Source organism: Dasypus novemcinctus, chromosome 3, assembly GCF_030445035.2.
Source record: "Dasypus novemcinctus isolate mDasNov1 chromosome 3, mDasNov1.1.hap2, whole genome shotgun sequence".
Lineage (NCBI taxonomy): Eukaryota > Metazoa > Chordata > Mammalia > Cingulata > Dasypodidae > Dasypus > Dasypus novemcinctus.
In genome coordinates this window covers 123,141,358-123,169,207 of record NC_080675.1, presented here as the reverse complement: position 1 = coordinate 123,169,207, position 27,850 = coordinate 123,141,358, and the positions used below count along the sequence as shown (strand labels likewise).

General features: G+C 41.0%; 1 protein-coding gene across 2 annotated transcripts; it reads right to left on the bottom strand.

The window, feature by feature from the left end:
• Positions 1-169: 169 nt before the first annotated feature.
• On the bottom strand, positions 170-21,332 carry LYSMD2 (LysM domain containing 2). 2 transcript variants are annotated; one of them, XM_071214195.1, is made up of 4 exons: positions 21,317-21,332; positions 14,733-15,223; positions 2,221-2,552; positions 170-1,173 (listed from the first exon to the last, which is right to left on the bottom strand). In XM_071214195.1, exons 2-4 carry the CDS (start codon positions 15,009-15,011, stop codon positions 1,131-1,133), a joined length of 654 nt encoding a protein of 217 aa, XP_071070296.1. In that variant the 5' UTR covers positions 15,012-15,223; positions 21,317-21,332; the 3' UTR covers positions 170-1,130. The 2 variants fall into 2 exon arrangements, with proteins under 2 accessions (XP_071070296.1, XP_004462208.2); XM_004462151.4 differs by lacking the exon at positions 21,317-21,332 and adding an exon at positions 15,424-15,517.
• Positions 21,333-27,850: the final 6,518 nt, after the last annotated feature.

Genomic DNA, 27,850 nt, shown 5'->3' with positions numbered 1-27,850 from the left:
AGATGATGCAACAAAAACAAACAGATTCCTGGTGCTGCTGATAAGGCCAGAAGCGGTCACAGAAGAACATATGGTGAATGGACACAGAGAGGAGACAACGGGGGGGGGGGGGGGGGGGGCTAAAGATTTATTCAACGTGGTAGTTGAACAGAAACTGAGACCAAAAATATTTAATTATAAATGATATATTGCTTTATGTTTACTGCAGTAAACCATACATATAACAAAGGTAAGACAATTAAATTATGAGAATAAAAACTCAGTACTCAATTCAAATGAGTACCATGTTACATAAAGTGACTTGTCAATGAAATCTAAATTAGAATTCACCAGTGTTGTCAGATCATGGCATTATGTGCTCTTTTGATAGTACACCATATTTCTACTGTATCTGAAACACAACAGGTCAAATATTATGAAAATGCAAAGGTCACTAATAACTATAATTGATTTGATTTTAAATTATTGAAACTTTTTTCAAAACTGCTTTTATAATAAGAAAAACCATTAAAGGAGAAGCTATTACCATTCCAAAAATATAACTTAAACATCAATAATATTTTCCCATCTTTTAAAAAATTGAAGACAAGTATGAAAACATAGTTTATTTTCTCATCCAGACTTTAGTAGTTTATTTTTACAAAATAGTTGACAAAATTTGGTGCTTTATGTTAACTCAGAATATGTAATACATATTGAAATATATAGTGCATAAGTTATTACAAACACAGCAGAGTCAGCATCATTTAAACAGCAACCATACTTGTCACATAACTAGGATTTTATCAAGAGATAAACATTGTTTTTATTTTGAATATGCAAATAGTCTTTGATGCTTTATTTTAACCAGTATTTACAAAAGCTAGTCTAAAAACTACAACCACCTGTGCAAAAGCCATAAGTTTTAGAATACAAATTTGCTAACATGCCATAATAAAAGACGTAAAATTATAGAAAGCCAGAGAGAGTGAAATATTTCAGTGCAATTACAGTAGGTAGATCTACTTAATTGTGGATTTTAAGATAGATGCTATGGGAATCCAAAAGACATGCTTTTGAATCTTTAGTTTTTGGTTTTTTTATGATCCAACCATTTCCTGTTCCAAGTTAGAATTATGCCTCTTAATCATCTAATTGTGATAGAGGGAAGTTGCATAGGGGCTGTCTTCATCTCTGAAAAAAAGAAATAGAGCATAAATGAGTGTTTTAAAACTGTATTCAGAAAACTAATATATATATACTTATTATACAAGCTGGTATTCACTTGCCAAAGAAGGGCAGGAGTATATGAACTTATAAATACTATGCATTCCTTAAAGTTGTATCAAATATAAACAGATATTAAAGTATACCTTATTGTCTCCATTTTCCTGGTGTTTTCAGTTATTAGAATAAAGAATCATAATCTTTTATTTACCTTAATTATATTATAGTAGTTAATTTTATTTATATATGTTTTTATTTTTATTCCATCTTTTTCCTAAAGGGTTTGAGGTGCCTACAATGACAGGCATATATAGAATAAGATGAATAAAATAGAAATAAAAAAATCAATACTTTAAGGAAAGAAGAAGGAAACAAATTAATCACAGGATTTATTATAGTAGTTGTGGCAGAGCATCACTTTTAGTTGTGAGCTTCCTAGTAGCCAAGGCAAAAAAACACAGTAAATTGTGCATTCTTGAAATCATAAAGAAGGAAATCAATAGGAGAGATGAAGCTTTGCCCTTGTACAAAAAAAAACAAAACATAAAAGGAAAACCCCACACACAAAAAGTTCACATGAGCTCTTCTTTTATGTAGGAAATTCCAGGTAACAAATAAAGGACAATGTCTTTGACAAATTTTATAAGGATTGGTATTTTACAAGTATTCTTAGGGCACTGCTTCCCCTGAAGGTGTCAGCTGGATGTCGCTACTTGGTTGTTACCCAGAATTGCTAGCTGGGGCCAGTTATGCTATTAAAGCAAAAAAGAAAACTTAAAACAAATACAGACAAAAACATTAAGACAGTTAAAGGCTTAGCAGAATGCAGTAGCTCTGTTTAGAGTTCACATATTTAAAATACCATTCTAGAATTAAAATACAATTTTTAAAGTTAAAAGAAGGAAGGAGGGAGGGGAAAGGAAGAGAGGAGATAGAAGGGGAGGGAGAAAAGGGGAACAATTTGGGTAGGCGAGGGCATTTTTACCAGGCTTTTAAATTTGTTTATGTTTTTACCTGCTCTCTTCCTTTAGTTTCTTGGCTGCCTGTGTTGATAACTTTATCCGCAAGTCTAGTCTCTGCAGGAAATCTCTAGCTGATACTTCCTCAGGCTGAAAAGGCTGAAGATCGGATTCCTGAGGACTGGGAGGAGGTAGGTCTTCTCCAGCCACCACCGGCTGTTTTTCAAGAGAAAGACCGCTACCAACAGTTTCCTTTTCTGGAGAATCAATTGAGTTAAGTCCATTAAACAACAAAGGCTTCTCTGATATAACTGGGATGTTCAATGTTTTCTTCAGAAATATACAATCATTGGTAAACAGTTTATTTGCCCTTTTTATTTGCTCCATCTAAAATTTAAAAAAAGGAAACACTAAGTTAAATATAACTAAATCCAGGAGTAGGGTTCATTATACAACACAGAATTAAAAATATTCATGAGCAAAATGTGTACAATGCATTCCAGATTCTTAATTCAGGTTTGGTCACCTCCCCTGAATCCTTCAGTTATTTCAAGACATGTCAGGAAATTGTTTCCTAATTTAAAAAAAAGAAAAACTAATGTTTTCCCCCCACTATATTATTTCCCCTACAAGAAAGCTTTTACAAACACCAGCAGCTTTAAATCCTTGAAGTTTAAAAATGATAGAAATTGTAGCACTTTTAAAATAAATTCCATTCTTCATTAAACATTTCTTTTATCTGGTTTTCTAAAACTTACTATTGCTGCTAATTTACTTATGGAGTATGTTCTTTATACCTAAAATTGTGTTTGGTGAATATAATGGAAACAGGAGGTCGTACAGACGTAAGTACAACCAGAGTGATGATGTGTTGGGGCTGCAGTCATTAAGAAAGGCTCCATAGAGGTAGAATTCTTTTGACTTAAGATGGACCTTGAAGAATGGGTAGAAGTGGGACAGGTAAGGAAAGGGAGTGGGGAGGCACTTTAATTACAGTGTCCCATCCCGTCCTTTCTACCCTATGGAGGGGATATCTGTAGTTCCACTTTACAAATAAAAGAAACAAAGCTCATAGAGATTATGTAACATGGAATCTTCGTATAACTGGCAGATAGAGAAGCTAGGGTTTAATACGGGATTCTATAACCTTGAACTCTGTAATAGTCTATGGAACCTTCCCCCATATTGAGATGAGGAAGGGAAGCCGGAAAGGGGGGACTGGATTTCCATTTAACCTTCACAACAGTCCTCTAATCTAGATATTATATTACAAATGAAGACTCAAGAGAGTTAAGTGGCATGCTTAATCCACAAGGCTGGTAAGTGCCCCAAGGACTCCAGGTAGGTTCCCAGCCTGCTGGAGAAATGTCTATTCTTGGGTTCGTCATGCTGTATTATAATGTGCCTACAAACTTCTCCAACCAACCGGCCTGGGAATTCTTTTATCATCTCTGCATTCCCAGCACTTAGAAAGATGTTAGGTAAATCAGTGAGTTCTTCTGGAGTCAAATATAATCGAAATAAGTGGATAAGAAAAGGAGAAAAAAAGCAAGGGGAGGGAAGTGGATGTGGCTCAAGCAGTTGGGCTCCTATCTAACATATGGGAGGTCCAGGGTTCGATTCCTGGGGTCCACTAGTAAAGGCAAGCTGGCCCGAGCAGAGAGTTGGCCCACATAGAGAGCTGGTTGAACAAGATGATGCAATGAAGAGAGACACAGAGGACAGACAATAAGAGATGCAGCAGACCAGGGAGCTGAGGTGGCGCAAAAGATTGAGCACCTCTCTTCCATCCAGAAGGTCCCAGGATGGGTTCCTGGTGCCTCCTAAAGAGAAGACAAGCAGACACAGAAGAACACACAGTGAATGGACAAGAAAGCAGACAGCAAGTGCAAAAATGAGGGGCGGGAGGGATAAATAAATAAAACTTAAAAAAAAAAAGGCCAGGGGACTAAAAATTGTTTCGTATTCATTATGTGCCAGACAACATGCTAGCCACTTTGCATACATTGTAGCATCTAACATTCACCACAGCCCACCCTTGTGAGGTATATAACTGAGAGCAATTGGTGCAAAAGCTAAGCACATGGACTTTGGAATCAAACAGACCTGGTTCAAATTTCAGCTTCACCAGCACCAACTGTATGAACATGAGCTGTTTAATTTCACGGAGTCTGCTTCCTCACCATACTTCGTAGAGTCACTGTTAAGCTTTTATACACACATCCACATAGAAAATGGGTTTATGTGTGTCTGTATACATAAATGCATATATATATACACATATGTATGTATGTTCATGCGTATGTGTATATATATATGAAAGAGACAGGAAGTATTTAGCAGAGTGCCTGGCAGTAGAAGAGTTACTACTCTCAATTTTCCAATGAAGAAACTAAAGTGTAACAGGGTTAATTGATTTGACCAAGGTCATACAGCTTCTTAAATATCTGAGCTGGGACTCCTGACCTCAATTCCGTCTGTCTCTAAAGTCCATATAATGTCTGGATTAAAGTGACTAGTGAGACTGAATTATGGGGAGTCTTCAATGCCAAATTGATTCTGAATGGAAAAATCAGATTTTTACTTCAAAGGGTCTGAAAAAACAAGTCAAATAAATGGCCCTGTTCCTCCTGCTTTCTTATTATAAGCTGAATCCATACATATAGCCCATTTAAAGCTTTGTTTTCCTTTAAAAATATATTATGTTAAATAAAAGAGATAGGAAAGATGAACTCTATTTTGCTTCTAGTTAAAGGAGAGAAGTCAAAGGAGGAAGGGCGAGAAGGAAAGAAAGAATGAGAGAACGTGAACATGGGCAGGTATATTTTAGAGACAAAAGTATAATCTAGAAAAAATCAAGTATGCCTAGCACTAGTTTAGGCTTAACTTTGGGAGGATTAAATAAATGATATGCATAGCATATTCTATATTCCACTCTGCCCTTAGGACTCCTAGTCTTTGCCACCCAGGACCCACCTCCTTTCTGTGAGAGCACAAGCTTTAAGGGCACAGGAGCCCTGGCTCCAGGGGGAGCATGTGACTCATCCCTGCTCTTTGGAGCATCACAGCGCCCTGGCTTTCATGATAGATCACAGTTTCCTATCGGAACTACTCAGATATGCATGTCTGAGAGACAAGGGCCTCTGGGTTTTTGTTTGTTTTGTTCCGTTTTTGCTGGAAAGACATAGGCCTGGAGCTGATGGCAGCCAGCCTCCTCGTGGGACCTGAAAACAAAGCCACCTTGGAGGAGAACATTTGGGCCTCTGGATCAAAGCCTGAAGCCAGAATGCCCAAAACTCCAATTTGGGGTTTTTGTTTGTTTTTTGTTTTTGTTTTAGTTTTTGGGTTTTTTTTTGCTTAGGCCAGTTTGAGTTGGGTTTTCAGTCACTGGTAAATGAAAGAGCCCCCAGTGATACCGTGCCCTTTGAAATGCTTATTGGCAAGAGCCTCCCCTTGCTAATAGGAATTGCTCTCTGGGAATAATGAAGACAGCATTGCAAGACAGAAACAGCGGGGAAGGGCAGGATCTGAAGCACTGAGGCAGGGCTGGGGACCACAAGGGTGGACTGTGAATTCCTTCAGGGCAAGAACTGTTTTCTCTATAGTCTCTCTAGATCTGACCAAGTTCCTATACATGCTAAGTGCTTAGGATGCGAGGAAGGAGGGATAAATGCAGGCACAGAAGACAACCCAGAGAAATGACAAGAAAGGGGTAGCAAGTTGTTTGTCTGGCTGATTATTTTTCTTCTGCCCCCATCCCACCCTCCAATCCATTCCCTACTTTTTTTTTTTTCAAACTTGTTTTTATTAGATAAGTTGCAGGTTTACAGAAAATACAGAGTTCCCATATACCTGCCTGCATTTTTAACATTTTGCATGTGCAGTACGTTTGTCACAAATGATGAAACAATATTATTATAATTGTACTATTAACTATACTCCATAATTTACATTAGGGTTCACTGTGTTATACAGTCCTGTTTGTTTTTTTCAAACAAGTCAATTTTATTGATACATATTGATAAAGCATACAATTCATCCAAAGTGTACAATCAATGGTATAGTTGTACATTCCTCACTTCAATTATTAGAGCATTTTCATTATTTGAATTATAATAATAATCAAAAAACAAGAAAATTCTTCACCTCTCAATCTCTCTATGCTTCCCTGCTGTACATAGCTACTTGTCTATTCCTGCACATTTATTTATTTATTTATTTATTAAGCAGTTTTGAGATATATTCACATACCATACTGTAGTTTTTATTCTAGTAACATATATACCACCTAAAGTTTCCCCTTTTATTAAACATTCAGATGTATGTAATTCAATGGTGTTAAATACATTTGCAGTGTAGCACTACCATCACATTTGTACATTACCAAAACTTTTCCATTATCCCAAACAGAAACTCTGTACCAATTAAGAATTAACTCCCCATTTCCTACCCCCCATCCTGGTCCCTGGTAACCTATAATCTAGTTTCTGACTCTTATGAATTTACTTATTCTAATTAATTCATATCAGTGAGATCATACAATATTTGTTCTTCTGTACCTGGCTTTTTTCATTCAACATGATGTCTTCAAAGTTCATCCATGTTGTAGCACATGTCAGAACTCCACTCCTATTTATGCCTGAATAATATCCCTTTGCATGCATACACCACATTTTGTTTCTCCATTCATCGGTTGATGGACACTCGGGTTGCTTCCATCTTTCAGCAATTGTGCATAAGGCCACTATGAACATCAGTGTGCAAATACTTGTTCGAGTTCCTGCTTTTAATTACTTTGGGTATATACTTTCAAGTGACTCTTCTTGAGCCTGTGAGGAAACTCAGGAGAGGCTGACCTTTTAAGAAGTATGTTATCCAAGTCCCCTTGTCCTCTGAATTCCAGCTGATATTCCAAGAGAAATCAACAGAAGACTGTGGTGGCTGCATTCCTCTATGGCCAGTTCTATCAAGCAGCCCCTCCTCCAAGACTCCAGCCGTACCCCTTCAGGCCTAGGGGAAACAGCTGCTTCACCATCCCTTGGTCCCCTGAATGCTGCTCACACTTGGGTAAATGTACCTTATTAAGCTGAGCGTGTATCTGTATTCTGCTGGGATCCAATTGATAATTCTGACACAACAGAGCAAGGCAGGTCATCAAAGCCAATCAACGAGCCGTGACACAGAGCATAAAAGAAGAGGACTGAGTCAAGGCTGGGGTGCAGGAAGGGTCCATAGGGAGTGAAGGGCACGACTCCCCCTGGCTCTTTAGTGGTCTACTACGGATTCATTGATACAATTGCCTCTGTAACTAGTCTATGAGCTTCTGGAAGTCAAGGACAGTGTCTTATTATCTCAGTATCACAAGCAAGCATTTAAGGTGTATGTTAACCCCTGAGGGTCTTACGGTATCTAAGATGACACAAGGGATGCCAGCATCAAAGACATAGGACAACCAGGCACAATTATTGTCCAGGTGAGAACCAATCTAAGGAGAAGGGCAGATTTGAGTCCGAAGGTACAAACAGGTATATAAATTTAGTATAGTGTAAGATTTAATATAAGCACGAGCTCTGGAGCCATTGAACTTTCTGGGTTCAGATTCTGGCTATGCCACTTTCTAACCATTCACTATCTACTTTCTTAACTGTAAAGTAAGGAAAATAATAGTACCTTCCTCACGTTATGGTTGTGAGGATTAAATGAATTAATTCATGGAAGCATTTTGAACAACTCTTGGCACAGAGGATACCCTCAAGAATGTTAGCAACTATTATTAAATTTGGTCATAAGTGAGAAAGCAAAGGTAAGGGTGAATCCTGACATGTATTCAGCAAGTGAGAAAGAAGGGAAGTGAGAATTTTTCTTTCAGTAAAAAATGTTTTTCCCACAAAATAAGAATATATAAAGAAAATTTCATATAAGCAAACCCAGATGAATAATGATATGCTTCACTGCCCTGAGGTATGAGTTTTAAGGCTTTTTTCAAAAGGTACTGATTTTGAACTTACCTTGCTCCTGACAAGCAATGGTTTGGAACAACTGTGAAGGTTTCAAATTCTGATAGCTGTAGTAAAGTGAGGAATGAAACCAGCCACGCAAAGAGCCAGAAAAAAAGAGCCAGAAAAAAGTCGTTCCAGTCAGAAAGAACATCTATAAACGCCTAAAGCAAGAAAAGGCACATGGCTTAAGTGCAGGGCGTGATGAGCAAGCTCCAGATGAAGCAGGGCCTTGGATGCCAAGATAAGGAATTTGGATTTTATTTGAAATGTGATGAGAAGCCATTGTAGGATCAAGGAAGGGAGTGATCTGATAACAGTTAAAGATGACTCTGGCAACTCTGTGAAAAAAAATGGATTGGCAGGAAAGAGGTGTATGTAGAAACAGGAAGCAAGAGGTGGTGGATAATCCAGAACAGTAAAAAGAATTTTTTTCTTATTTTGCTCTGAAATATTTTATTCTTCTATCTGAACATAGACAGGTCTAATGTTTTGGAAATTTAATCTTGCATTTAAAAAATCATGAGCCGTCTCAGGGAGGAGCTGGAAAATGCTACACCTTTCCCATCAGTCCTCAACATTTTCTAACACCCAATTAATGTTTAGAATAGAAAGTGTGACCTTTTCAAAGTGATTTAAAACTCCTTCTGTGTCTTGGGAAGTGGATAGGGGTTGGGGGGGAAGTATAGCAATCAAATGCTTTCAATTCAAAAGTCTTTCCTAATCATGATTGAAGAGTATGACTCAATGAAATATAAATTTATTATCTGGTCTCAAAAAAACAGATTACAGAATAAGTGAAGGAAAAGCTAACAGGGTGGCCACAAAGTTCACCCTGGTGAAATGAGATAGAACAAGTACCAAGAAAAACTTAAGGGTTCGATCCCCAGGGCCTCCTTGACCCATGTGGTGTGCTGGCCCACGTGCAGTGCTGCTGTGCACAAGGAGTGCCATGCCATGCAGGGGTATCCCCTGTGTAAGGGAGCCCCACGCACACGGAGTGCACCCAGCAAGGAGAGCCACCATGCGTGAAAAAAGTGCAGCCCACCCAGGAGTGGCGCCACACACACGGAGAGCTGATGCAGCAAGATGACGCTACAAAAAAAGAGACGCAGTTTCCCAGTGCTGCCTGATAAAGCAAGCAGACGCAGAAGAACATACAGCAAATGGACACAACAGAGGGGCGGGGCAGAGAAATACATAAAATAAATCTTAAGGAAAAAAAGGAAAACTTAAGCCTGTGACTACAATATTCAAAACTTCCTTACCTTGCTCTCCATTCCTTAAAAAAAGACCAGACTCTCCAAAAACATTTCAGAACATTTTCATATGCATATATGACTTTCATTTGGTTATAATTATCATCACTCTACACAAAAGAAACAGACTTAAATATTAAAGTGTTTCTTCTAAGATGTTCTGGTAAGTGCTGGATTAACTCTCAGAGCTGTTTCCTATTAAATTCTAGGTGTTAGTGGCAATCAATGTGCTAATGGGAAAGGATTTTTTTTTTTACCACACTATGCCTAGGAAGAATACAAGAGCTTCCACCTATATGAAATGTCCCAAAAGGCAAATCTATAGATTAGAAAGAGGATTCGTGGCTGCCTAATGCTGGAGAGAGGAACAGGGAGTTACTGCAATGGGCACAAGGGATCTTTTTAGGGTGACAGAAATGTTCTCAAATTGGACTGTGGAGATGGTTGCACAGCTCTGTAAATTTACCAAAAGTCACTGAATTGTATACATGGGTGAATTATTGTGGGATATAAATTATACCTCAAGACTTAAAAAAAAAAAAAAAAGAATGCAGGAGAAACTGTTAAAAACCTAAATTACTAAAGGTACGTTAACATCTTTCACTAGAGGCGGTCCTATTTACAGTTCTCTTTCCTTTGAACAGCAGGGGTCAACAATTTCCACCAGAAGCAGGGCTAAAGTTAGAAACATTAAAGATTTACATACACAAATTTCTAACTCACAACCCCCCTAAAATGACAATCAACTCGCCTTTTCTCAGCAGGGTTACTTTTGTCAGGGGAAATGTTAATTTAAGAAAGGACTTGGTTTAGCAGTTAATTGGAGGAGGAAGAGAAGACCCAGGGAATAAAATTAGACAGGAAATTACTAAGGCATGGGACTATGTGGCCTCTGGAGAGGGGAGAGCACAGATGAGTTGTCTGGGGTTAGCAAAGAGACAAAAAAGTTTATGCAAATAATAGGTTCCCCTTGCGGTCTCCTCACTTTCGGTTTCAGTACCTTTCTCTGGATGTTTTTCCAGGGTTTCCAAACAAAAAAGCTCCCAGTGGCTGCCTAGAGCGGGCCAGTTTCCTTCAGAGGCTTGAACCCAACTGGGAGGAGCCAGGATCAAGGGAAAAGCAACGGCTAAATCTAGAACACTGGGCTAGGGCAGGGCCTTAACGTCTCAACGGAGAATACAAACTAGGGAAATTCCTGCCCAGGCAAGTTTACATCTGAGATTTGAACTGTTTTTAATAGATTCTCAACCCAGCCCAAAGAGTTTGTTTCCCAGGATCAGTTTTCTCAAATGCCTCTTACTCCAATAGAGATGCCCAAATGTAAACCTGTATTTAATTCGTTGCTGGTGGAAAGGAAGGAAACAAACACCGACAACCAGCAAGGGCAGTTATTTTTTGTAGGTTTGAAAGCTGGCCTCAAACCACATTTTGCTGTTCAAGTCGTAAGCAGGATGCACCATTTCATTCTGTCCCCACCTGGGGCCCCATCTTCAGGGCCTGCTTGCCTCCAGGGCCTAGAGATTTCATACAGGCCAGCCTTTCCTGTGGAAGAACCACTGCGTACCAAGCTCCAGGCGAGGCAAGGAAGAAGCAAAGATGTGCGTTTGCTTCTCAAATAGTTTCCAGGCTAGTAAACTCACCATGAATAAAAAGAGGACAACATGCGAATATTATCTCATAGCTCCAGAATCTAGCACAGGACCTCAAAGAAACCAGGGTGGAGAGGTTAAAATAACAGTAACAAGGAATGCCAGTTACTAATGACAATGTATTTTCACATACCAGAAAAAGAACGGAGGGAAAGGGTCAGAAAGTATTTTTAAAAGTTACTGGCAGAAAACTGGGTCCACCAGGTCCATCAAGTGTCACACCTGGCCAGGTTCTTCACCCTCCACATTTATCCTTCCTGTAGAGGACCTTCCAGGATCCCCTGTCCATCTCTAGGTTAGAGATACTCAAACTTAACAGAAAACAAGCAGAAAATGTATAGCTTATCAGCAAATCATCAAAAACCTAACCTCTCAACACCTCCTTCTCTACTGCTTTGGTAAAGCCTCCATCCTATCTGGTCTCCCTGCCTTGGTGCTTACCCTCCTACAATCTATTCTCAAAACTCAGTCAGAGTGATCCTTTCAATGCATAAGTCAGACCACATCTTTTGACTGTTCAAATCCCTCTAAGCCAGCTTCTCAGCTCACTCAGAAAAAGCCAATATCCTTACAATGACCTTCAAGGCCCTACATGATCTGGTCCAACTACACCTCCTTGCTGACTAAGCTCCAGCCACACTGTCTCTGAAATGTGTCATGTATGCTCCCACCCTGGGACCTCTGCATTTCTCTAAGCCCCTGACATCTCACCACCTACTCCTTTCAACAAAAATGTAAATATGTTCATCTCTGCAGTCAATACTAGAAAACAGACTCACTCAACTTCTTTCTGTTCAAACTTTTCTACCTTTTTGGCTCCCAACTAAAACCTCAATTTACAATGACTAAATTCACTTGCAAAAATATGACTTTGCTGTTGTGCTAAGTATTGTCACTTTACTGGAGAAGTCTCTAAAAAATTCATCAGCTATAGTTCAAAGCATCAAGTATATATTTATAATAAACCAGGGGTGAATTCCCCCCCAGGAGACATCTGACATTGTCTGGGGACACTTTGATCAACACATCTTGGGGGTAGGGATGCTACTGGCATCTACTGGGAAGAGGCCAGAGATGTTGCTCAACATACTACAAAGCACAGGACCGTCCCCCACAAGGAATGATTATCTAGTCCACAATGTCACTAGTGCTGAGGTTAAGAAACCCTACTACAGACTATATGTGACTATAGAGTTCACAACCCATTATATTTTTACTTGTCTTAAAATCAAGTCTTTATAAAAAAAGTCATGAAAAACCTGACTTATATCTTAACTTTAGAGGGAAAAAGGTAATAAGAAGATATGAGTAATATGACCTATATTGAGAAAACAGGGTTTAGAAAGCACTTGAGGAAGCGGACTTGGCCCAATGGATAGGGCATCCGCCTACCACATGGGAGGTCTGTGGTTCAAACCCCGGGCCTCCATGACCCGTGTGGAGCTGGCCCGTGTGCAGTGCTGATGTGTGCAAGGAGTGCTGTGCCACGCAGGGATGTCCCCCGTGTAGGGGAGCCCCACACGCAAGGAGTGTGCCCTGTAAGGAGAGCCGCCCAGAGCGAAAGAAAGTGCAGCCTGCCCAGGAATGGTGCTGCACACATGGAGAGCTGAAACAGCAAGATGACACAACAAAAAGAAATACAGATTCCCAGGGCCACTGATAAGGATAGAAATGGTCACAGAAGAACATACAGGAATGGACACAGAGAGCAGACAACTGGGGGTGGGGAGGGGAGAGAAATAAATTTAAAAAAATAAAAAATAAAAAAATTTAAAAAAAGAAAGCACTTGAGGGAAGTGGTTGTGGTTCAACTGACAGAGCATCCATCTACCAAATGGAAGGTTCAGGGTTCGATACCCAGGGCCTCCTGAACCATGTGGTGAGCTGGCCCATGCACAGTGCTGCTGCATGCAAGGAGTGCTGTGCCACACAGGGGTGTCCTCTACATAGGGATGCCCCATGTGCAAAGCTTAGCCTGCCCAGGAGTGGCGTCACACACATGGGGAGCTGATGCAGCAAGATGATGCAACAAAAAAAAGTGACACAGTTTCCCGGTGCCACATGACAAGAACGCAAGTGGACACAGAAGAACACAGCAAATGGACACGGAGAGTAGACAGCAGGGGGAAGGGGAGAGAAATAAATAAAATAAATCTTGAAAAAGAAAGAAAGCACTTGATCAAAGATGGAGAACTGCAGTAAGCAGATGTTTAGGAGCTATGAGCAACTCAAGTGAGACCACAGAGGGCTGTGGGTACTAAAGAGATTGCTGTGGGTAGGGCCAGGGTAATAGCACGCCTCCAGATGCCATGGATTCCTAGGTGCAGTGGCACCTAGGTGCACAGAAATGAGACAGAAGAGGCCTTCCTTCTTCAGGGACCAGGAAGATGAAAGAGCTCTCAACGAGATTAGGATAAAAATAAGGGTGGAAGTCAGAAGTAATGTCTAGATAAAAGCAAATGCTTTATCACTGTGCTGATTCAAGTTGGATTTCAATGAAAAATCATAGTTGCAAAATATCCTTATCTCTCTCATCTGTAAAATGATTAACTCCTATAGTCTAGGCTTACTGTAAAAATCAAAATTAAATAAGATCAAGATTGAACAGGACAAATGTATGCAGCAGGCATTCAACAGAAGGTGGCTACTGATATTTCTCCATTCTGCATTCTTCTGGCTCTGACCCAAATTAAGACCCATTAATGCATATGGGGAATGGTAGGTTTATGTTCACATTTAGAGAGCTCTCAAGGTCAAATGGGATTATCCAAGGCACAAAAATGTCAGTACACATCTCACAGCAAGATTCCTGATTTCAAAAGTTTAAATGATAGAAGGACCTGAGAGGTAAACATATATTTGTTCAAATGTGCAAAATAGATCATTCAGTCTCTGCCTTTCAGTCTGAGGGGCCAGAAAGAGTTTCAGTCTAAGAGAAAGATATAGATAAGATCATCTTCCCACTGCTGTCTAAGCTGCTTCACGAAAGAACATAAAAACAATGATACAGAATTCAAGTAAAAAGACCATCAAATAGCTCAAAGTTAATTATAAGTTATTTTAATGAAACAATGTATTCCCTAAGGTTTCTGTATTCTTCCAGAGGTGTAATGTAATATGCCCAAGACCCACAGGCTTATAAATTTATAATAAAGACAGTCCTCCAGCTCACCTAGACCACAGTTCTTGGCTGCTGCTTAGCGACAGGTGTCACATTCACAGTTGCCAGTGAGCCGGGGGTGTAATTTTACTTCTAAATAAAGAAACACAATGAAGAGAACCAGAACCATCCAGAAGGTACAACTGTACCCTTCCCCACTCATAACAGGACTTGTTTATACAGAGAAGAAAATTCTCTGCTCAAGTCCACACCTCAGTTCGGCTTTGAGTAAATATAGAGTAGTGTGATCAAGACTGAAAACTGGGTGACTGTGGCTCCGGGGGTGCCAAAGCCTGGGTCCTCTTCGGCCTTCCTCACGAGACAGATCTCGCCCGAGTCTGGGGCAGGGCACCGCAGAACTCTGACTGGGTTGGGAGCCTGGGTCCTGGCGGCCCGCCCCTCTGGCTGCAGGACTAGGCTCGGGGACCACGGCAGTGCCCAGCGCCGCGTGCCGAGGGGCGCCCGGGGCCGCGCCTTCCCCCCGCCGCCCCCCGCCTGCTCACCGTGACTCCGTACTTGAGCGCGATGCCCTGCAGCGTGTCGCCGGCGCGCACCCGGTGCTCCACATGGCGCTCGATGACGCCGGCGCTCAGCGGCGCCCGCACGCTGGCCGTGCTGCCGTACGAGCGGGTCTTGGTGCGGGCCAGGCTCAGGGACAGCTCGGCCTCCTCGGACTCGGAGCCCGAGCGCGAGCGCGTCGGCGGCGACGGCGCCAAGGCCGCGGGCCGGGGCGCGCGGGGCGCACCGTCGCGCAGGGTCAGCGCGGGCGAGGAATCCGCCATGGGTCCTGCGGGGCGGCCAGAGAGGAAAGCTCGCCGAGGGGGCGGCGCCTGCGCTGCCGCCGCCGCCGCCTCTTCCTCCTCACAGGGGCTGCGGGCCGCGGGACCACGCGGGCGGCGGGCGGGAGGCTGAGCCGCGGCGCTGCGGGCCCCGCATGGCCGGCGCCGCCCTCCGCCGCGTCCTGCCTTCCCCGGGCGCCGGCCGCGAGGCTCACCTGCAGGGGGAAGAGGGGGTCGAGTTTCCGTCGCTGGTGGGCCGACCACCGCCTGCTCCACCCAAAGGGGCGTGCTGATGCGGGAGGCCGCCGAGGGGGCCTAGCCGGCGGGAGCGCCCCGGGAAACGTGCGCCCCGCAGCCAGGGCCTGCGCCTTGGCCACTCAGCCCTGCCCCAACCGCGGCTGAAAAGCAGGCTTACCCGGCCTCCTTTGTCGATTCTCCAGCAGGCGCCTGCTTGCTCAGGCCTTCGGGCTCTCCCAACGCCAGGGTACTCTCCCCCCCCAACCCCCATCAGTTACCCTGATGACCTCAAAGTCCACGTCACAGAAAATATTATCATCAAACACCCGTCACCTCCCGGCCCATCTCAACCCGGAGGGTCGAGTCCTTTCAACATTACACCAGGGGTGATAATGGTAAGGCCTGGTGGGTGGCCTCAAACTAACCCTCCACCTGGGGGGTTTATTCTTTTTTAAGCAATGGTGAGAATTTTAGCTCTGGGCTGCTGTGAAGCCTGACTACAGTCCACTTACCTGGCTCAATACTTTGAATTTACTTTCTGCACCCATCTTTTTTTTTTTTTTTTTTTTAAGTTTCTTTTTTGACGCTCTGCAACCACAACATCCTAATGTATTACCATTAAGCCTCCCAATGACCTGTTATCTTTTCCCTTCATCTGAACTCTTCGGGACATTCTGGCTTCAGACAGTCTTGACGCTAATTAGTATTCTACATAGTAAGTAAGCATTTACTAGAACCTAATGACCCGATTTCTGCTCATACTTTGGACAGCTCTCTAAGAAGAGAGACCGCAATAGGCAAGTCAGGAGAGTGGAAGTTTGAATAATTGGCTCAAGTTTTGATATGCTGCTGTGCTGGGCAGAGGCAAAGCAACTAGAGCTGAGACTAAGGATGGGAGAGGAGTGGTCCTGGCATCACTCTCCCACACATTAAAAAATTCAAAACAAAACTCAGTGGCTTCCTATGGACAAGAAGCATTTATATAAAGTTACACTGGCATTTGAGCTATTCCTATTTTTATTTTTTATGCTGTGGCCATATCACATCATCCACTACTCCTACTTTACACTTCATATGCTTCTGCCAAATAGAACCCCTTCAATTTGCCCTCTTGTTCCTACCTTCAGGCCTTGCATATGCTGTATCCTCCATCTGTAATGCCTCTCTTCTATAAGTCTCATCTCAAATGATAACCTTTCATGAGGCCTTTCCTGATTCTTCCCCACCTGCCTTCCTCACCTATCCAGTTATGGTTTCTCCTTTGAACCCTGAGGGCCATTGTACCTCTGGTTTAGAAAATTTACTGTGTTGTGTTTGAGGCATTAATGTAGTTGTCTTATCCCCTCAACCAGGTGTACCGTTCTGGGAGGCATAACTAGGTCTTACTCATATTTTAAGCTCCAGCAGTGCCAGCTCAGTGCCTCAAATAAAAAAATGTACTCAATCAAAAATAGTTGAATTGAAGTATAATGAAAAGTTTCTGAAGGCTAAATTAGATTGTTTAGCAAGAGTCTGCCACGTATGAACTTTTTAAAAAATATTTATTTTTATTTTATTTCTCTCCCCTTCCCTCCTCCCTCCCCCCCTCCACCCTCCCCCATTGTCTGCTCTCTGTGTCCATTCGCTGTGTGTTCTTCTGTGTCTGCTTGCATTCTTGTCTTGCAGCACCGGGGAACTGTGTCGCTTTTTTGTTGTGTCATCTTACTGCCTCAGCTCTCCATGTGTGCGGCACCACTCCTGGGCAGGATGCACTTTTTTTGCACGGGGTGGCTCTCCTTGCAGGGTGCACTCCTTCCACGTGGGTACACGGGGGACACCCCTGTGTGGCACAGCACTCCTTGCGCACAGCAGCACTGCATCTGGGCCAGCTCACCACACAGGTAAGGAAGCCCTGGGTACGGAACCCTGGACCTCCTATATGATAGGCGGACACTTTCAGTTAAGCCATAGCCGCTTCCCATATGAACTCTTGAGTTATATTCAGTGTGCCCTTTTCCAGGACCCAAGAGTGTGGTAGAACCCAGAGTCTCAATATATAAATAAGATCAAGTAATTCTTCAAGAAAGCACAATATTCTATATACTTTAAGATGCATCTGTCTGCAAGTTAAACTTATCAGATATTCATATACCTTGATATAGACTGAATCATATTCTATGCAATTTCATATATATTGTTGCTATCCTCCTACATGCCACGTGCAATGATGGGTAATGGAGACACCACAATGAAAATGAGAATCTGCCCTCAAGGAGTTTGCAATCTAGTAGTGAGACAGCATATAATGTGTTTTCCACTAAGGAAAGATTTACTGAAAGAATGGAAGTTTTTATGTGAAGATTAAAGAACTGAGTTATATGAGGTATTATTAGATATTTATTGGAAAGGGTTCCATAATCACTTAATTGGGAGAACACTGCAAGCAACATTTCCCTTTCGGAGATTCATAATGTACATTATAATACCGAAGGCTCTGGAAGTCCTGCAGTAAACTATTGGATTTTGCTTGATACTGTATTTCTCAAACTAATTTTACCATTGCACCTGTTTTTCCCTCAGAATTTCTACACTTTGGGGATGTGGAATTAAAAGGGAAAGACAGACCTAAATAAGGAACCAGGAAGATAACTTTGAAAAGTCAGAGATTACCAAATGTAGCAGTTTGACATTGTTAGGAATTCCAAAAATAGATATTGGATTATGTTTGTAATCTTTGAATTAATAGTTATGTGATATTTTATAGTTAGGATCCTTTGTGAGTTGCTTTTCCATAGGTACTTGCCTATTGGCAGATATCTAGTTTTCTTGTGAATTTTATATCTATTTCTCCCTAATTCAAAGCATAAAAGTAATAACGACATATTTGTTACTCAGACTGAATTTTTTCCTTCTTGAACCAGAATGTCAAAATTGTTTTTATAGGTTTTGACAAAATGTATAAAAGTGTACAGTGCAAAATGTAAACCATAATGTATACCAGTTACCATGGTTAGTAACAATGCTTTAATATTTGTTCATCAATTGTAACAAATATACCACACTCATATAAGATGTTATTAATAGGGGAAGACATGAGATGGGGAGAGGTGGGATATATGGGAATCCCCTATATTTTCTATGTGACTTTTCTGTAACCTAAAGCTTCTTTGAAAATAAAGTGGAAAAAAAAAGACATGTGGGGAACATACAGAAGAAATTGTCAATGTACATAAAAGATAGATCTCACAGTGATGAAAGGTACAAGGCAAAAATTTTTTTTTAAATTTTTAAATATTATTTACTGTCTTTTTGGCAGTTTTGGAGGAAGTTTTGGATTGCAGAAGGGTTGCAACTGTGGCAGGGAAGGATCACTGGTGTGGGTGGGAGTGGTGGGGGTTGTGTGGGGACGGGTATACCTGGGGCATGCCTCTATGGAATATGAATGTTTTTATGTGGTCATGGGGCATTTCTCAGTGGGTGGAGACCACACAATAACCAAAAGAATATTGAATTCCCATCCTGGGAAGGCCTGATAGATTCTCTAATAGAGCGGCAAGAATCTCTCGAGTACATGGGCAGTGCCTAGCAAAGGAGGACAGACCAATGGGCCAGGCCCTTGATAGTGATGTTTGTACTTATGAACCTTGATCCTGTGTAATTGAAACTCAGCCTAGTAATAACAAAACGAAACAACAAGGAAGAAAGCCCAGAAACAGACCCACATGTCCATGACAGAGATTTACATAGTCAATAAATATGGTTGGCACCTATATAAAAAGATCAAGTTAGATCCAGGCCTTATGCCACACACCAAAAGTGAATTAAATCATTTAAAAAAATAATTGTGAAAGCAAAAATTAGCATTTTTAGAACAGTATCTTTATCATCTCAAAATAGCAAAGGATTTCTTAAACAAGAAACCTGTGGTGTTTTGAAGCTGTATATACCCTAGAAAAACATATTCATATGTTTAATCCATTCTCTTGTAATTCTTCAAGAAAGCACAATATTCTAGATACTTTAAGATGCATCTGTCTGCAAGTTAAACTTATCAGATATTCATACACCTTGATATAGACTGAATCATTAGGTAGGACCTTTTGATGCGATTACTTCAGTTAAGGTATGACCCACCTCATTGGAGGTGGGTCTTCATGCTATTACTGGACTCTTTTATAAAAGGCAGAACCTTGGGAAGCAGACGTGGCTCAACTGATAGAGCGTCCGCCTACCATATGGAGGGTCCGGAGTTCGATACTCAGGGCCTCCTGACCCGTGTGGTGAGCTGGCCCACGCATGGTGCTTCCGTGCACAAGGAGTGCCGTGCCACGCAGGGGTGCCCCACGTAGGGGAGCCCCACACACAAGGAGTGCGCCCCACATTGGGCCGCCCTGGGTGAAAAAAAGCACAGCCTGCCCAGGAGTGGGGCTGCACACATGGAGAGCTAACGCAGCAAGATGATGCAACGAAAAGGGACACATTCCCGGTGCCGCCTGATAATGCAAGCAGATACAGAAGAACACACAGTGAATGGGCACAGAGAGCAGACAATGGAGGGATTGTGGAGAGTCTGGCCACCACCCCAATGCCTGGAGAAGGTGAGGCTATCACCCCCAGTTTCAGGGAGAGCATGACTGCTGCACAAGCACTAGGAAAGGGTAGGGCTGCAGCCTCATCGGGCCTGGAGGACAAAACATCTTTTCATAGATTATTTTCAGACCTTAAATCTAATGAAGTGTGCCCTGCTGGGTTTGGGAATTGTTTGGGACCCATGATTCCTGTTTTCCTTCCAATTTCTCCCTATAGCTGGGGTTCTTAACCTTTTTTGTCCCACAGACCCCTTTGCCAGTCAGGTGATAACCATGGATCCCTTACTAAGTCCACACTATACCATGTATTAGTTAATAAACACATCACACCCACAGCAACAAGTCCCTACAAAAATACTCTTTTATTGAATTTCAATTCAAGCTCACAGGCTCCTCGTTAAGAACCCCTGCTCTACAGGAACAGGAATATTTACACTACGACTGTCTTTTCATTGTATATCAGGAGTAGATAACTTGTTCTCTAGGTTGAAAGGGCGACAGATGGAGGTGAATAGTAGCCCAGGACAGACCATACCTATAACCAGTTTTGATGAGACTTTGTATTTAGTATTGTTACTGAAATGACTTAAGGATTTTGGGATATTGTGATGGAATGAATGTATTTTGCATATTGAAAGAACATGTCTTTTCGGGGTACAGAAGGTAGAGTATGGTAGTTTAAAGCATATGTGCCCCAGGGAAACATGAATTGGAGTTCTTTATAAACAATGAATAGAGAGAGAGAGAAAGCAAGCCACAGAAACCAGGAGCTGAAAGTAATGAAACCTGGAAGGGAAGGGAGAAGCCAGCAGACGCTGCCATGTGTCTTGCCATGTGGCAGGGAAGCCAAGGATCGCTGGTAGCTGCTCTTTGGGAAGAAAGCACTGCCTTGATGATGCCTTGATTTGGATATTTTCTCAGCCTCAAAACTGTAATCTAATAAATTCCCTCTGTTTAAAGCCAACCCATTTCATGGTATCTGCTTTCAGCAGCCAAAGAAACTAAAATATTAACAAAAATCAAACCATACAGACAAAAAGACCAATGAATTCTACTATACCAATATTGAAAGCATCTGTGCATCAAAAGACACCTTAAAAAGTTTGAATGTGGCTCAAGAAGTTGAGCACCTGCTTGCCACATGGGAAATCCCTGGTTCGATCCCTGATGACTCCAAAAAAAAACAAAAACAAAAAAAACAGACAAGCAGACAGACAAAAGAGCCAACTCAGGGGAGCCAATGTGGCTCAGTGGTTGAGTGCTGGCTTCCCACATATGAGGTCCCATATTCAAAAAAAGTTTGAATAGACAAGTCACAACATTTCAGAAGATATTTGCGATGAATATAACTGAAAATATTACTATCTAGAATATATTAAAATTGCTACAAATTATTAAAAGAAGACAAAACAACCCACTGGAAAAATGGTCAAAAGATACAAACAGGCAGTGACATTCATCCTGTAGCATGCCCGCACTCCATGTCTCGGATTTTGTACTTACCTCTTTTATTGTTTCTTAATAACTCTTCACTCCTTTAAAAAAAAAAAAAAAAGAATCAAACAGGCAATTTATATAAGAGAAAGCTCAAATGGAAAAAAAATATGAAAATATGCTCAACCTTAGCAGCAAGCAAAAGAAATTCAACTTAAAACTATAATTTCATAGATATGAAATTAGCAAACATTAAAGACTGTAACAAAATTGGTATTGGTGAGGTTGTCACACTCTTAAAACAAGGTTGTTTGCAGCATAAAGTGGTACAACCACTTTGAAAAACTATATGATATCTGGTAAATTTGGAGGTTCTGGCAACCTGGGAGTTCTCCTACTACAAATATCTACAATTTAGATTTATAATCTAAAAAAAGTGACAGTCTTATACACCAAAAAGAGGTACTTGGAAGCTAGAGGCATAAGCAACTTGCCTAAACTAATAATTGAGGACATAGAAAGCCTGAAGAGTTCTAAAACCATTTTAAAAATTGAATCAGTTCTAGAGTTAAAAATCTTGTCATCAAGAAAATATCAGGATCAGATCTTATTTGAAGAGTCTATCAACATGTATACATATGTATGTGTAAGGGAAAGAACTTTTTGAAATTGTAGTTATATGGATATATATATATATATATATATATATATTTACTATAAAGTTAGCCACTTTATCCATTTCAAGTGTACAATTCAGTGGCATCAATTACATTTACAATATAGTAGTATCATCACCACCACCCATTACCAAAACTTTTTCATTACCCTAGATACCCTGTATTAGTCAGCCAAAGGGGTGCTGATGTAAAATACCAGAAATTGGTTAGTTTTTATAAAGGGTATTTATTTGGGGTAGGAGCTTACAGATACCAGGCCATAAAGCATAAGTTGCTTCCCTCACCAAAGTCTATTTGGAGCAAGATGGCTGCTGACATCTGTGAGGGTTCAGGCTTCCTGGGTTCCTACATTCCTGTGGCTTGCTTTTCTCTGGGTTCAAGGTTCCTTCCTTCCTGGAGCTGGCTTCTCTTTCCTCTGCATGCTGGCTCCAGTTTAAGTCTTCAGCATCAAATTCCAACATCAAAACTCCAACATCAGAAACCCTCAACTCTACTCCTCGCCATGCCTTTTATCTGTGAATCCCCACCCACCAAAGGGTGGGGACTCAACACCCTAACATAGCTCAATCACGCCCAGGGACAGATCAGATTCCAAGCATAATCCAATATTTCTTTTTGGAATTCATCAATTATATCAAACTGCTACACACCCTGTACCCATTAAGCAGTAACTCCCAATAACTTGATAAACTCTAATCTACTTTCTGTCTCTATGAATTTGCTTATTCTAGACATTTAACATAAAAGGAATGGTATAATATTTTTATTCATTTAGCGTAATATTTTCAAGGTTCATCCATGTTGTACCATGGATCAGAACTTAATTCCTTCTTATGGCTGAATAGTTTTCCATACTTTGTTTATCCATTCTTCTGTTGATGGATACTTAGGTTATTTTTACCCTTTGACCATTGTGTATAATCTACTATGAACATTGATTTACAAGGATCTGTTCAAGGTCCTATTTTCTTTGGGGTATATACCTAAGAGTACAATTGCTGAGTTATATGGTAATTCTGTTTATCTGCTTGGGGAACTACCAAATTGTTTTTCACAGTGGTTGTACCACTTCACATTCCCACCAGCAATGCAGAAGTGTTCCAATTTCTCGACATCTTAAGCAACACTTGTTAAAGTTTTCATTTTTTAAATAATGGCCATTCTTGTGGGTGTGAAGTAGTATATTGTGGTTTTGATTCACATTTCCCTAATAGCTAATGATGTAGAGTATCTTTTAATGTGCTTATTGGTCATTTGTATATACTTTTTGAAGCAATGTCTATTCACACCTTTGTCCATTTTAAATTGGTTTGTCTTTTTTGTTCCTGAGTTGTAGGAGTTCTGTATATATTTTTTATTTTATCAACTTTTTAAGGAACATATCAATTCAATCTTATAGAAACTCTTAAAAAAAAAAAACCAGAGAGAACAATCCTAAATTCAGTCCATAGAATAACCACATATCAAACCCCATATCTACCATGGCATAACCACAAAACCAAAGCCACATAACAAGAGTATGAGAAAGGAAAATTATGGAAATCTTACTCATGAATAAGGTACAAGAATCTTAAGCTAAATATTAAGTCAAATCCAGAAGTGTCTGCAAAATTAATCCATCAAAACAAGATGGATTTATGTCAGAAATTGAAGGGTGCTTTAATATTACAACATTAAAAGATTAAATTACAAAATAGATAGAACCAAGGAATGAATCTAATAAAGGATGAACAAGGCCCTTATGGAGAAAAAAATTGTTAACTTTATTAAAAGACATTAAAGAAGACAAATAAATTACAAAGATATGTCATGTGCAATGGTGGGAAGATTCAATATGATAAAAATGTCAGTATACTCCAAATTGTTCTGCCGATTCTGAGCAACAGCAATTCATCCAAATATGTGTTTTCAAGAAACATGACAAGCTAATTCTAATGAAAGAGAAAAGCATCTTTAAAGATACTTTGAGGGAAGCAGATTTGGCCCAATGGATAGGGCGTCTACCTACCATATGGAGGTTCCAGGGTTTGATACCCAGGGCCTCCTGACCCATGTAGTGAGCTGGCCCAAGCACAGTGCTGCCAGATGCAAGGAGTGCCATGCCATGAAGAGGCATCCCCATGTAAGGGTGCCCCACGTGCAAGGAGTGCACCCTGCAAGGAGAGCTGCCCCACGTGAAAAAAGCACAACCCGCCCAGGAGTGGCACCACACACATGGAGAGCTGACACAGCAAGATGATGCATCAAAAAAGAGACGCAGTTTCACGGTGATGCCTGACAATGCAAGCGGACACAGAAGAACACACAGCAAATGGACACAGAGAGCAGACAATGGGTGGGAAGGGGAGAGAAATAAATCTTTAAAAAAAAAGATAGTTTGAAGAATAAAGGAGGGGAAACTACCCTCTAAGATACCAAGAATGCCTGTGAAGATATCATAGTTAAGGACAGGCTGATGTTACTGTTAGAACAATGGATAAGAATAATGTACCCAGAAATAGAACCACAAATGTATGTGAACTTCATCTATGGCAAAGGTGGCACTGCTGACCATTGGGAAAAGGACTATGCAATACATGATGCTCGGACAATTGGTCATACATATGGTAGAACCACTTCTTAACAGGTACAAAATCTAATTTCAGAAGGATTAGACTTAAATGTGAATGGTGAAATTTAAAAACTTTTAGGACAATATATAGAAAAATATTTATAAACTCAGGATGAGAAAGGATTTCTTCAGTAAGACAAAAAATGCATTACTTATAAAATAAATGACTTATGAGTATTGCAACATTAAAATTAAAAACTTTTATTACCAAAAAGAATACCTCAAAGAAAATGTAAAGACAAGTTAGAAATGAGAGAAGACACAGATGTCCCCAGGAACCAACAATATTTGAATAAAATGTATGTGTTATTCCTCATTATCCAAACTCTAGCTAATTTTTATATGAGAATCAGGAACCAAACAGATTATGAAAATTAGGTATCCCTCATTATTTGAACTCTGGCTATCTGACTTAAGAAACTGCATAAATACTGATAGCAAAGAATATTTTATTTGTAATATATACAGCCAACCAAAGATTAACATCTAGAATATTTAAAGAGTTAATTGCATTGATGTGGAGACAGTGGCCACCGGAGTAGCTGAAGGCAGGGAGAAGGAAAAGAAGGTATGTTATGGGGGCATTTTCGAGACTTGGAGTTGTCCTGAATGATGTTGCAGGGACAGATGAAGGACATTATGTATCCTGCCATAACCCAATGAATGGACTGGGAGAGAGTGTAAACTACAATGCCAACTGTAATCCATGCTGTGCAGCAGCACTCCAAAATATATTCATTAATTGCAATGAATGTACCACACTAATGAAAGAAGTTGTTGAGGTGGGAAAAGTGGGGGGTGTGAGGAGTGGGGCCTTTGGAGACCTCTTATATATATATTTTTAAACGTTACATTTAAAAAATATAAGAGGGCGGCAGACTTGGCCCAGTGGTTAGGGCATCCGTCTACCACATGGGAGGTCTGCGGTTCAAACCCCAGGCCTCCTTGACCCATGTGGAGCTGGCCCATGCACAGTGCTGATGCGCGCAAGGAGTGCCCTGCCACGCAGGGGTGTCCCCCGTGTAGAGGAGCCCCATGCGCAAGGAGTGCACCCTGTAAGGAGAGCCGCCCAATGTGAAAGAAAATGTAGCCTGCCCAGGAATGGCGCAGCACACATGGAGAGCTGACACAAGATGACGCAACAAAAGAAACGCAGATTCCCGCGCCGCTGACAACAGAAGCGTACAAAGAAGACGCAACAAAATAGACACAGAACAGACAACCGGGGTGGGGGGGTGGGAAGGGAAGAGAAATAAATAAATACATAAATCTTAAAAAAAAAAAAAAGAGGTCCCCATATATACCCCCACCCACCTCACCCCACTCCTCCCACATCAACAACCTCTTTCATCATCATGGGACATTCATTGCATTTGGTGAATACATTTTGGAGCACTGCTGTACCACATGGATAATGGTTTACATTGTAGTTCACACTCTCCCCCAGTCCATCCAGTGGGCCATGGCAGGATATACAATGTCCAGCATCTGTCCCTGCAGTACCACCCAGGACAACACCAAGTCCTGAAAATGCCCTCATATCTCTTCTTCCCTCTCCCTACTCTCAGCAGCTACCGTGGCCACTTTCTCCATATCAGTGCTACAATTTCTTCCATTACTAATCACAATAGTTCCATCATGTAATATCAGTAAGTCCCTCCTATATTTTTTAATGTAACATTTTGTATGATCTATGTGTCTTTTAAAAATCAATAAAAATATGTTCTAAAAAGAGTTAATTCCTATATATCAATAAGGAAAAAACAAATAATCCCATGGAAAAATAGGCAAAAGACATAACTAGAATTTTATAGAAGAAAAAAACATAATGGCAAATAAACACATGAAAAGACACTCAAACTCATCAATAATCAGGGAAAGTCATATTAAGAGTACAATGAGTAACAATTTTACACCCATCAGATTGGCAAAAATTAAGAAGTTTGGCAAGCCAATTACTGGTAAACATAGGAATTCTTATGCACTGCTGGGAAGAATACAATTTGGTGTAACCACTTTGAAAAAACTCTGTCATGATTTTGCAAAACCATACATGTGCATCCCCTACAAATCCGAAATTCCAATACTAATACTACACATGCCCTGTTGAAAATGTTATACTTGTACAACTGTGTATTAATCAGCCAAAAGGGTGCTGATACAAAGTACTAGAGATCTGTTGGCTTTTATAAAGTGTACTTGTGTTAGGAATGGTTCTCTAGCGAAACAGAATCAACAGGAGATATCTGTAAACAGTATGAGATTTTATAAAATTCTCTCACATGACTGTGGGGATGTACAGGTCCGCAGGCAGGTTGCAAACTGGGGGCTTGAAAGTCCAATTAAGTTCCTTGGTGAGTATTCAGGAGACTCTGGGCGTCCAAAGATGAGCTGGGAAATTCTCTCTGAATGCTGAAATCACTTCCTCTTTTAAGGCATTCAACTGATTGGATGAGACATCACTCATTGCTAATGGCAATCATCCTGGTTGATTATAGATGTAATCAGCCATCTATGCAGTAAACTCACTGATAACTAAAGTCCATAAATATCCTTGTATAACAATTAGCCCAGTGATTGCTTGACCAAACAATGAGGCACAATTACCTGGCTGAGTTGACACATTAGCCTAACCATCACAGTACTTATTTGGGGTAAAAGCTTACAATTACAAGGCCCTAAAGAGTCCAACTCAAGGTACCATAATAGGTACCTCCTCACCCGCAGTCTGTTGCCATGTGTTGAAGCAAGATGGTGGGCAATGTCTGTGAGGGTTCAGCCTTCCTTCTTCCTCTTAAGGCTCTGTGGTCCCAGCTTCTTCTGACCTCAGCTGTAAGCTGGTAAAGGCTCGTCTCTCTTCCTCTGGGGCTCATTTCTTTCCAGGCACAGCTACTCTGGTCTCTTCACAAGGTCAGCTGTAGACTATCAGGCTCATCTCTCTTCCCAGGACCTCTGCCATGTTTAATGAGCTGTGTTCTTTCTCCATGTTCTTTTCTGTGTATCTACTTGTATGTGAGGGTCTGTGGGTTTTTTTTAAAGCTTTTTTGTACCCTCCCCCTCCCTCCCACCCCACTGTTTTTTGCTGTCTGTGTCCATTCACTGTGTGATCTTCTGTGTCTAGTTCTCTTTTCATTTTTCCGCTCTAGGATTCACTGGGATTCGATCCTGGGGACCTCTGATGTGGAGAAAGTTTCCTTGTCACTTGCACCACCTCATTTCCTGGTTTCTGTTGTGCCTCGCCTTGACTCTCTCCTTCATCTTTCTTTTGTTGAGTCATCATCCTGCTGTGTGACTCACTTGTGCGGGCACTGGCTC